General features: G+C 39.3%; 1 protein-coding gene across 1 annotated transcript in view; it reads left to right on the top strand.

Annotated features, from left to right (window-relative positions):
- LOC111219349 (neural-cadherin-like) overlaps positions 1-13,182 on the top strand; it is a 319,768-nt gene that overhangs the window by 238,778 nt on the left and 67,808 nt on the right. Inside the window, exons 28-30 of the mRNA XM_022741986.1 lie at positions 5,477-5,604; positions 10,688-10,815; positions 11,605-11,728. Coding sequence (XP_022597707.1) covers positions 5,477-5,604; positions 10,688-10,815; positions 11,605-11,728 — 380 coding nt within the window. The remainder of the gene's footprint in view (positions 1-5,476; positions 5,605-10,687; positions 10,816-11,604; positions 11,729-13,182) is intronic.

The raw sequence follows: 13,182 nt of genomic DNA on the forward strand, positions 1-13,182 counted from the left end.
TAAAGTAACTCTGCAAATAATAAGTGATCTAGAAATCGATCCGTTCTCTTCTCCAGCTCTGGAGCATTTCCCACATGGATTGAACGAGAGGGACAAATCCCTGAGAGCTGCTCTATCACAGTGAAAACTATAGATTTATTTAGATTTCCAGCACGTACTTGGTTGCCTATTGTTTTGCTGTTCATTTGTTAAGAATATAATGTTGCTAAGTGTTTCTTGGGGCTTTACTTTGAATATTTGCTGGGGTTTCATAGGAATAAAAACAGATCTAATGTTGTTTTAGGCTATAAAAAGTAAAACCATGCATAATAATGCAAGTGATATGTATTTCATTTCTACTTGTAACCAGCAGACAGCAGCTTTCTCTCAATCATACATGTCTTGTATGGGAATCATACAAATGCAATGAGAAATGAGTTGTGGTGACGAGGGAGTAACAAAACAAACCAAAGCACATCACAATTATCTCACAGCTGCGAAAATGAATGAGGAAGAGAAGAGCTGAAAATCCAAAAGTATTTCATGTTGACATATCATGTCTGGCTCATACCTGACCTACTTAATAAGGTCAGTATCAAGGCTGATACCAAACCCAAACCTGAAACAAATATTTGAATGTCAGATCACCCATTTACTTGTCTTTTTCTCTCCCTCTTGCTGATGAAAAAATAATGTTTGGTTGCAGAGTGGCTTCTAGGCTAAAGCTTTGGCTACTTTGGGTAAATTCATTGTTGGTTTTTGCCTCATCAGTGTTCTCTCTCATAGTTTACTTTTAAAGGTCCTTATTTTACACTTTTTATTTGAAGTATTGATCCATTAGAGAATATATTTGTGGGTTTAAGAACCAAAAATCATCTCAATGGCTGTTTTCTGAGTGATCCAATAAAAAGATTTCAGATTTCAGGTAAACACAGGTTGGATGGTGAGTCGAGGTGGGCGGGGCTTGAGGCATGGCTGAGAATGGTGACTGCTATGTTGTGACATCACAAAGGTCAGGAAGTCCTGACGGCTTGTTTTAAGGCTCAGTTTCTAAATACTGTGGACTGAGCGCTTTCTGCTTTCAACATAACATAGACCTGCTTTATAATCAAATAACACATGGGAATCTCACATTATACAATATGGGACCTTTAAAGTATGTTTAGTCATGCACTAATAGGACTCCTGTATGTGTCCTATTCATTTACCCTGGTTGAAGGGGTTTGTTTACTGATATTTGTATGATTATCACTAATAGACATGATCTGTCTGGTTTCCACATCTCATAGTTTCTGGATAAGACAGCGCCTGATAAAAATCTGTCCTCCTGTCTCATCGCAGATTGTGAGAATCATTCTTGATGAATAATTCAGGCTCATATATTCTTCGTTTGAAACAAAAGAAACAAAAAAAAACATTTGAATTCACACAGCTTTAATTGCTGCAAGTCTGTTAAGCATATTAACAAAAAATAATTAATTGATCTGATTCACACTCATTTGATGAAGTTGGAGCACTGGAGCATATCAGAATCTTTATTTCTTTTGCATCCTCCATCTGCTTTCTATTTGTCCTCTCATTTCCTTGTGTTCTTCTCTGCTTGTCACCCTTTGATTCTCCCTTTTGTTTCGCCTGCACTGTTCATCTCTCATCTATTTCCCCTCACTGTCCATCATCCCACTTGTCACCTGCAGCCCCCCCCCCCCCCCCCCCCCCACCACCCTCCACCCATTCTCTCTCTTCTTGCTGCTATGCTTCTCCCCCTGTGCTCCTCCTTTGAGACCACTGAAGTCTGTCCTCATCTCCTGGGATAATGTCACGTCAATCTTGACAAGAACGCTCCTTAGACGTGCCAGGCGATCAGTTGGTCAGTCTACTTTTTAACTGGGTTTTGGGTGTCTGTCTGTGCGTACATCGAACATACATATGTCCATATGCACATCTGTGAAAATATCTTTTTAGTCAGACTTATGCAGGTGTCCTTTGTGGCCGTCAGTATACACTGCCAGCTCCGACATATCTGTCTGCCCCAGTGTGGGTGTAAACGGAGGGTTGGCACTGATAGCGTTAGCATACTCTGGGGTTCAAGAAAGACAGAAATTCCACAGAGAGTGAGGAGGGGGCAGCCTGAAGACTGGAAATTTGAGAGACTGAGATGAGTGAGATAAAGAAAAAAAAAAGGTGAAGGGTCCCAGGGGGGCAGTAAATGAGAGAAGGGAATGAATAAGGTGACCAAGATTTAAGGAGAGTGAGGTAGAGCCTAAAGACCACAGCGGATAAGTTAAACAAAGGAGGGAGGTTTTTGGATTGAACTGATATATTGAATTTACTCTCTTCTTTCTGGTCAATTGTCTGGCCTCTGCCAATATATTAAAATTAATTGGATCATTCCTGAAGTGCAGCAGCAACTCATTTTGCAGCCGGAGCAGGCTAAATCAACTTGCAGGTAATTGAAGAAAAGTTGAGAGGCAAAGAGAGGCTAACAGCAAACTTGCACTCCCTGTGGATTAAAAAATGACACAGCCAGGGCAATGGATTTTTTTTTTTTTTTTACCTATATGAGAGGTAGCATAATGAAGTATGGGGCACTCATCACAAAGGCGCATGTCAGCTTTGACAAGGCAATTAGAGAAGAGCAGCATCTCACCCACTCAACAACACCTAATTTATTCTAGCTCAAGGTGAAGATGCTGTAAGATCCATCACCTGAAATCATTTGAGAAGGTGGCGATGATGCGATTGCACACAAACATTAAGGTTCAGGTTCACATCTTGATACATGTCATAAGTAAACTTGATAGAAAACAGTGGTTTCATAAAAGGCACAGTTAAAAAGCGGAATGTCAGTAGAAAGTGTATGTGAATTATTTGAAAGCAGCACAATGGAAAAAAAAAAAGAAAAAAAAAACGTCAGTTATGGTGAAAAAATAAATGAAAGGGTGAAGCAAGGCAGGAGGTAAAAGAGAGACAGGAGATGAAAGAGCGTTGATAGACAGACTGACATTGCGAGAGATGCAGCAAGAGGGATGACGAAAGCTCCGCTGAAGTCAGACACACGGCAGATTGAAGAGCAGTAAGAAGAGAATTTGATTTTTGTCAGCCTCTCTTTGACTTCCAACTTCTACTGACTCAAACTAAAGCAATAAGCCCCAAGAGGCTTCGGTTAACAGATACGGGGGGTCGTTAGGCACAACGTGGAGCTGATTATTAGTATTTATCTAGATATCGTCGTTAATTGTGCAATTGTAGGAGGCTTCTGGTTAGGATGCCTACAGGGCGCCTCCCATTGGAGTTCTTACAGGCACGTCAGAGACAGTTGAGAAAAGAGACGGCGCACTTACAATCGTTTCCTGTATCTGCGGCACACATGGGTTTCGCCGCCGTCCCCTTTAGGAGACCGGCGGCAGGCCAGAGTCCGCTCATTTCAATGGGAGTGGTGAATGTGATCACAGATTATGATTCTTTTGCCCCATATAGTCACCAAAATAAATATTGGATCCATTTTTCACAAGCCACAGATATCCAGAACATTCTGACATTACAATGATATTTTTTCAGACAGACAGACAAGGAGAAAATTGACTTTGTTCAAGACCTGTCGAGATCTGGCAACACAGATCTCTCTTCTCTCTTTTGTTTTCACTGCTGCAGCGGAGCTACTGATGTTGCTTAGCAATCTCAGAAATTTAGAGGGACCTAAACATGCAACCTTGATTTAAAAGTTAAAACTGAAATAAAACTTGTTTTACTTTGCTTGATAATACTATTATTGTTATCATTACTGAACTATTTTTGGAGGGAAAGCAGAGAGTGTTAGACTAATATGATCTTGTAATGAGTTCATCAGATATAAGTTAGCAGATAAAAGCAAGCAGCAAAATCAGGCATAAATTCATACTGTTTCTAGTGTTGTATTGTTGTTAGGTTGTGACATGAACAAACAATCACAACCACGACCACTTAAGAGACAGTAAATGTATACCACTCACACTGTAGACCCGGTCACACTGTGCGTGTGTGTAGCTCAGCCAATCATAGCTAATCAAAGAGCAGAACTATCTGTTTTATAAATGAAGACAAAGTTAGAAGTTAGCAAAACTCACACTGGAGTTTTGACTTCTATTTTTCTGTGCTAAATTATAACTCTAGTATTCAGTAACAGTAACCACCTCAGTTTGCCGGACGAGGCGATAACCAGGAAATTGCCAAATGGGAGTACTCAAAATGAAACATGAGAACTAAATGCTTCGGTGGAAACTGAATCCCTAATTCTGTGGTGGGCAGCGTGGGAAATGTAGCTGCGGGGGTGGCAATGGGGAAAATTGGGAACAATGAGCTATTGGACATGAACTGTGACGGCCTATTATTATTTTTAATTGAATACAACCAGCAGAGACATACAACAGTCTTCACATAAGCCATAACTTCAAAACAACATAATTACAACATACTGTATTTTCTGTGAAGTCGCTGCAGTCACAGTAGTAATTTTCACATTTCCTGAATTGAATGTAAATCATTTGACTGAGACAGTTTTTTTTGTGTTTTTTTTTTTTCCAGAAGTTTACTTCTTGTCCTCGCTGCCGCAGACTGCAGATTAATGAAACGGTGTAATGTAACAATCAGCTGCGTGATAAAACACTGCAGAACACTAACATGACAGACAGCATTAATCAAGGCTGCTTCTGACTGTGGGAAGACATTTTCCACAGGCAATAATAGCAACAGGAGGAAAAATAAAATAACATTAGTTTTATCCTTTTGACCTAATAACATAGACCCGTTAGAGGAGTAAAAATGGAGATCCGGTTTTATAAAGTCCAGATATTGACATTTTGAAAGTTGTAATGCGGTCTCTAAATAGAGGCTACTGTTGCATGAAGTAAGAAGTCAATGCAGCCACAGCAGTATGAGCAGAAACAATAAGATGCTTAGTGTTTACAGGTATGTGGCTGTATGAACTTTTGAGGTTCAGCATGCATGATGATGGATTGCCAGTGCTGGTTGGCAGACATGTGATCCCGTAATTCCTCACATATGCACGCAAGCAGTCTTAACCACTTCATTAACTTTTAATTTCCCATTTGAGTAAATCAGAAAATAGAATGTAATAACTTTTGTCTGATGTTTGTTGACTGCCGTGAAATGTGAAGAAAAAAAAAGAAGGATATCACAACAGGCTCTGTGCAGTAATCCTCATTAATGTTAATATACAGAGACAATGTTAGCAGTTTACCACACTGTCAGTGTGTACTCCATAATATATGCCATTTTATGCACTTAATTCTTTGGCATGCATCATTTAGTTTTAACATTTACAGTGATTTCAATGCTGTTTTAGAGACTTGAATAGCATCAAATATTGGATGTCAACAAACCAAACTATTGACAGCAGCTCTTAAAACTCAGTATTTCTTAAAACCTGCTGATTTCAAAGAAAGTAATCTCACCCCTCACCAATCCTCCCGGCTCTCCCCTTTTCTCTCTCTCCATCTAGAGCTGATAGATGGGACCCCCACCTTGAAAATCAACCACGGCTCTGGCACAGTGGTGCTACAGTTGCCAGGCAACGTGAACGTGGCAGACAGGCGCTGGCATCGGCTGGATGTCCGCAGCAACAGCAAGGTGGGACGCTTCACCCATTTAACACCAACCGCCATTTATCACCACTTAACAAACAAGCCTCAAGTAGATTCACACTGAGCAAAACTAGAGGGTGAAAAACAGGTTATTTTTGGGGCAGCTGTTTGTTTTTGGTTTTTTTTGCTTTCAATTTCACACTTTTGTTACTAAAATCAGGAAATGTTTTCCTGTATGAAAACATTCTGTAGACTTCTGACTTTTGTGTAAAATGGCAGACAACTGCACAATTGTCATGTTGATATAAACATGCCATGTTCATCCTCTCTGCACCCATGTGGGCGAAGACATGTCACTTACTAATACAAGACAAGAAATTAAAGTGTATGAGTGCTAGTGATAATATATGTCCTTCCCCCTGAGAAGAGTTCAGCTCCTATAACCACCTCTTTGTCCTCTGAGACTGCCCATGCTGTCAGCATGTTGAAGCAGATCATAAAGTAGAGGACACTACTACTGAACATGTTTGTGGATGAGGAAAAAAAAAAAAGACGATAAACCCCTAACACAATGTAGTTTTGAAGGTGATCTGCACCTTTGTTGGCGTTCACACATGTTGAACATCTACCACAATGGCTCACATGCAAGAAAGAAGTTGCTCTTGCGGTTCAGTTTCACATCATCTGCAAGATGACTGAAATTAGACTTTATATTATTGGGCAGTGCTTACGTCCTGGTATTTATGTCATTTCCGCAAACTCCATTTAAGTTTTGGCCATATTTCATGCACGATTCTAAGAGCAGAGCAGAGATATGAGTAGATAGACCAAAAATAAATTCTGCCTGCTCCATCAGTTCTGAACACCAGTGGCAGGGGAACATGCTCGATCATGGCATTCTGGACCAGTCATATAACAGCAAAAAAGAGAGCTCTCCAACATTGGAGTAATAATTGTTTGCCAAACAATAAACTAAACAAACGTATTCGGTGCAAACAATGATTCCTGTCATGATTATGAACAAATGAACACAACCTTCCAGCCGGGCTTCCAAAATTATTCCATCTCATGAACTCCAGATATCAGTCATTTGGCCCCATGCAATCCTACTTGACATGATTATTTCCCAAGGATCCAAATGGGGAAGATGTTAAGATGTAATTTAGCGGTGCAGAACTCTCTGCACTGTACAGTACAAAGGGATGTAATAGTGATGAGTGAGACGAATGATTGCAATGGCCCTCCTATGACATTTTCTTCCCAGGATCATTTCTGGCGAATTCAATTAGAGCGAAATTAAGCTAATCTTCATTTCACCGAGGACCGCCTTGAGCTCTTCACCTCCGAGGACTCGCTCATAACCACCGCCGTATAGTTCTTGTCCCTCTTAAATATCAAGAAGACAGTCAGTGATCCTATTTTTAGAGTCTTTGATATAACCCAGCCTGAGTACTTCCAGCCTTACAGTCTCACTCTGAGCTTAGGACGCTCTGAAGCAGCTGGACCGGCTGCATCTCAACCTTGTTTTGGGGGAAATCAACCCAACATGGATGAGGACCGCTGCAGTAAAAGCAAGGATTGAGTCAGATTTTTGTCAGAAGTTTGCCAAAAATAAATGCCTTTTCATGTCCAGCACCTTCAGAGGACAATTTGATTAAAACCTAAAATTGAATTATTACACTTAGGTCAATTAAATTTGCTTTGTGTAGCTGCTTACTCAAAGACTCTTAATGTCACCCCCCTTCAAATAAACTATTTACACAAGCTTAAGTGCAGGCTAACCATTTTAAGAAAGGCCTGCAATCAGGAACCACTAGATTGCTACTGAAGTGTGAGTGTGTTAGTGTGTGTAATTTGTGCCCTGTACCAAACTGTTCTACACAGTAACATACCATCAGTGTAACAAAAAACTCACCCGTATTGTTCATCGTTTTTTATCTGTTAAATTTCTTTTGAATGAAAGATGTCAGGGTGAGCTTCACATTGACATATGCATGAACATGAGTACTTTGCTCGGTGTTCAGAATGAGAGCGACCAAATGAATACATGAATGCACCAAGACTTGGAGTAATACGACAGCATTACCCGGAATCGCTTGACTACAAAAATGCATTGAGAATGTTGTTATTACAGCAGGGATTATGCTGCATCACAATGGTATTATTCTAAATCACAAGTGAATCTATTCAGTTGTCCTGAATAGTCAGCTTATCTAACCTGGTTGTGTGACGGCATGAGATCAAAAGCAGCAAGGACAGAGCTACTGTCTGGAGATTTACTCTGTGATCCAGCAGCCAAGAATCTCACCATGAACAGTGTTTTAAACTGTGAACTGTATGGGATAAGGATAACATACAACAATAAACTGTACGAATAATAGAGCAGAAGAAATTTGAGATCATTCTTCTTAAGGAAGCATTGCCATTGTCCTCTGAAACTATGGGAACTTGTAGGGGACTGACGTTGTTTACATATTGTTGTGAGTGTAAAGTAGGGATGTCATGAAGCCAATACCAATCATATTCCATGATTCCAGCTGAAAAAACAGAAAACAACAGAAACTGCTGCTCACACAGTGTGCTAACACACACACCTCCATGTAGTCAGCGTTCAAGCAGTAGTTTAAATTGGCCATTAAGGCGATAAACCCATGATGTGAAAAAATGTATAAAAAGTCAGTGTTATATTCTGACAGACTGAACAGAAGTGACAGCAGCCAGCACACATTATGATCTATAGTTAGTTAGTCTGAGCAAGCTAGCGTTATCCTTTGTGAACGCTACAGCAGATGCCAGCTGTTGCAATTCACAAACAATAACAGTAACATTTCAATCGTAGTTAAGTGTTGATATGTACAGGGAAGTAAGTGTCAGTGTTTAATTCTTTTTTTAATCCACTGTTTATGTGACACTATCAACCTAGTTGATGCTACTGAGCTGGCACAGGTGGTATACAGTGTATTAGCTGCTGTGTCTGAAAACATGTGCCTCCTGTTGATACTAGGTTTGAAGTAAAACTACAAGCCTGAAGTGACAAACATCCTGTCATTTTACTGTATAGAGTAAAACCATCAATTATACAGTTCATTACCTCAGCTCAACGGCTGTTTCAGTGTCTTTATGCAAGTCGCCGTCCAGGGGAACATCCTCAGTTGTACCGGACAGTTTAACATCACCTACTGTATGATATTATCTCGCCCACCTCCCTTTACTGTCATCTTCTTTTGACAGTAACTTCATGTCAAACCCTTCACTCTTAAATTTCTGTCACAGTGCAGCTCAGCTCTGACGACATGTCATTGACATCAAAAAAGGCTGGGTCTGTTCTTGGCAGGAGTCTGGACTCACTCAGGACTGTTGTGGAGAGACGCATACAATGTAAGATGGAGGCCATCTTAGACATTACCAGCCATCCTCTCCACAACATTCTGACAGGACAGAGAAGCAGCTATAGCTGCAGCAAACGTTTCATCTCACTGTGCTGCAGAACAGAGAGGTTCAGGAGATCCTTTGTTCCCACTGTCATCAGGCTATACAACACCTCAGCCAAAGGCAGTGGACTAATCTAATTTTATTTATCTAAGTTTATTTATTATTAACATTTTTAAATATTATTATTATTATTATTAATATTATTATTATTATTATTATTATCAACAATGAGCTAATGGACAATGGATAAGTATCTATCTATCTATCTATCTATCTATAGCTCTATTAATATTTTCTGTGATTTTTGTGTGACTTTCTTTTTTAACTCTTGGGAAACATTTTAGTAACTAAATCTTNTATACAACACCTCAGCCAAAGGCAGTGGACTAATCTAATTTTATTTATCTAAGTTTATTTATTATTAACATTTTTAAATATTATTATTATTAATATTATTATTATTATTATTATTATTATTATCAACAATGAGCTAATGGACAATGGATAAGTATCTATCTATCTATCTATCTATAGCTCTATTAATATTTTCTGTGATTTTTGTGTGACTTTCTTTTTTAACTCTTGGGAAACATTTTAGTAACTAAATCTTTAAAAATGTGTGAGTGGAACAGGTGGTCTTACAGCAATTGTAAGCAATTACGGTTTTGTTTATGCTTATGGTCAATTCTTATTTAAAAAGCACACATACTAATGAACAGGTGATGTTTTTCAGTTTGGAAGAGGCAATTAATTACAAGTATGTGCAGTTAAGAGAGTTTGGTTAATCCAACTTTGGACATTTGCACAAACAGAAAAAAGTAGAGGTTTAAACTAAGAATACAAAAATGTTCTTACATATGGCCTAATATGTTTATTAATCATGTCTAACATTATCTGAAGTATAAAGATTGATGTTTTACCATTCCAAAGTGGGAATATGTTAAAGTTAATGCCCTACACTAATTTATACATTTAAATATCTGACAGAGATATTGCAATTAAATCATCTGTTCTTCGGACATATAAATGAGTTTGCCGAGGTTGTATTCTGACAACATGTGAAAGCTTTCATCACAAATGTGAAAAAGGTAAATTCATTAGTTCTGTGTATTGTTTCAACACAGTACTAATGGCTGCAACTGCATGCTAAAACACTAGCACACACAGAGCGTTGTTAACCAGCAGAGTAATTGTGATTAGTTTGGTGCCAATTTTTATATCAGGTAAGTGTGATGTGAGCTGCATGTGTAAGATTTAAAAAAAAAATAAAAAATTCATGTCTGACTTTGTCTTTAACTTTAATGTTACCTTTGTTTTGTTTCGTTTTGTTTCGTTCATCACTTTCTTATGTTACTATTTACAGTAGCATCTGTAGTGCAGAACAACCTTTAAAGAGAGTCAAACAGTAGAAGGGATAAATGACTTGAGCTTGAGCTGATTAGAAATAGGTTGTCATGGCTTGTGCTTAACCAGCTTAAGCATTTGTCACTTTAAGAAGAGACATAATAAGCAGCAGCAAAGTAAAATGCACTAATGAAATAAGTGACAGTAAGACAGGCAGATACAACTATAATGGTAAAAGAGCAACAGGAGGTAAATTCATTGTAAAGGCAATAATTAGGGAGCTTCATTGATGCATATACTGTCTGATAACATTAGTCCTATCCAGCACGTGCTTGTTTGTGTGTTCTCTGCAGGAAGTGCGTTTCACCCTGGATCGCTGTTCAGGGGCAGCGGTGATGGAAATGGAGGGTCTGGGCAGCTGGTTGACCACGGAGGACCACTCCTCCTGTGAAGTGACAGGCGTTACACCCAACACTGACAGGTACACACAGACACCTGAGCGCACACATACGCGCATCTTTTTTTCAAAGAGAGCTGTGACTTTATGTGTGGGGATACGTGGCGGAATTTGTGTCAGGGTTATTTGATGTCCTTTTAATTGGGGCCAGAGGAAAGACTTTTGATTTCCAAGTCGTTACTTGACGTAAAAAAGTGAGGGAACATAATCATAGGGTGATTATCATGAAAGGGCTGTGGACAAATATGAAGGTAAAATGAGAATAAGCTCATAGGATGTAAAGACTTTTATGCTTGTATCACTCTGTACCACTTAAACTGTGCATCACTCCATTCTTATCTGTCTCCTGTTAATGTTTTTTATAGAATCTAGATGAAACTCAAATTTACTTTGGATGGTATTGTGGTCTTCATCTTAAAGCTGCACTTATCAATATGTTTGTATTCAAAAAAGATCAAATGACTAAGTGCATTATGTAAACGCTTACACATAGTGACAAACCTACAGCTTCAGCTCTAAGGAGCATCTTTTAGTGCATCTTTTAGAGGGTCACCTTTGATTTTCTGTGTTAAATGTTGAAAAGCTGATAACATTAAAAGCTACAGCAATGGCTACAAAAATGTCACTAATTATGCGGCAAAATCATATTGTGTTCAAATATGTCAACACCTCCATGTTTGATTTCCAAGTCATTCCAACAATTGTATCCAAATGACAAGGATATGGCAATGCATGCATTAATTGTACCATGAGCCCTGATTGTCAGCAGTGCCAGTTTGCATATGCGTGCGTCCGTGTGTTTGTGTGTTTCAGACACCTGAATATGAGCCAGGTCCTGCAGCTTGGCGGTGTCAACGAGGACATCCCCTACATCTACCCCCAGCTTCAGCATAAACACTTCACCGGCTGCATTCGCAACCTCGTCGTGGATAGCAAGGTGACACACGCAGTGTTGACACATACACACACACACACACACACACACACCCCCACATATAGCCACACAAACATTAGCACACCAGGACGCGAGCAAACTCAAGCTCACACCTGCACTCAGCTGATAAATGGATTAATAAGAGGTTTTCAACATTCACAGCACCCTTGTGCGACGTAAGAGATGTTTTTTTATGCTTTTAACTGTAACCTCAAAGCGCCTTCAAATACTACATATGTGCGCTCCAAGGGTGAAATGGAATATGAACCTTTCCACTCTTGCCCAAACTGACTTCCAAGTCTGGACTTTCAAGTAACCCTCTACTGCTCTGCTGGAGGTGAAAAATTAAGGGCTCCATGCTCGACCATGACAATCCGAGCCCAACCCCAACAAAACCCATATCATTCCTGTATGAACAGAGGCCTCAGGTATGATAGCCTTTTGTGAACCCGTTGCCTTCGAAAGCCTGAAATTTTTATTAAAATTTTATTTTCCGCCGCATCAAATAAAGTTTGGCATCAAATAAACCTGTAACTAAGTGAGAAATTTTGCCACTGCCTGTCCAAAACTATTGAGTTTTGCCAGACATAACTGGTATTAAGACAAAAATGTCATTTTAGACTGAATTCCCACTGATGCAGAGTGGGTGAGATGTGGCTTCCCTGATAATCAAAAAAAACAAATGGAAGAATGACCAAACACATTAGCAATTAGATGTAGATTTTTTGCTCACTGCTCATATATGCAGTATTTCACTTATGACTCTTTTAGAAGTAATATTACTTGCTGCCAGGGAAAATGTCTTACTCTCATATTTGCATCCCAAATGAGCCTTGCATTCAGATGTACATTCGATCTGATCATGGCACTTTTGGAGGGGAGCAGAGATTCTCATCTTTTATGACACTTTCGTAGGAGGCAACAGAAACTTTGACAGGTTGTTTTTGCCACAGTCTTGCTTGCAGCTGTATTGAACACTGCCGCAGTGACAACTTCAAATTGGATACAAGAAATGAGCAACTGCTGTTACCGTGGGAGCAGATCGTGCTGGACTCTTTCAGTGAAGCTCTAGTTCTTCAAATGTTCAAGTGGTGGAGGTTGAATAAATGCATGCTCTTATTTTGTAATAAAGAAACAAAAGTGGTATCAGGTGTATGATCCTGATAGACATGATACTGCAGCTGAGCAGGACTTTATTTAAAGCTGAGTAATATTTTATCTAAACCAGGGGTTCCCAACCTTTTCCAACTCGAGGCCCACTTGAAAATGTCAAAAATGTTGGCGACCCACATCCGATCCAAATAATGGGTTCTCAGAGCAAACACAGCATCTGAAACATGTTGCACCACTTTCAGTATTACAGAGTTTTCAAGGAGCTGTCCATCTGCACTACATAAAATGGGCTGTCTGCAATAGGCTATTTAACAAATAAATGATTACGAAATATATAATGGTAT

The sequence above is a fragment of the Seriola dumerili genome, unplaced genomic scaffold (genome assembly GCF_002260705.1).
Source record: "Seriola dumerili isolate Sdu_G_001 unplaced genomic scaffold, Sdu_1.0 BDQW01000003.1, whole genome shotgun sequence".
In the NCBI taxonomy this organism is placed as follows: Eukaryota; Metazoa; Chordata; class Actinopteri; order Carangiformes; family Carangidae; genus Seriola; species Seriola dumerili.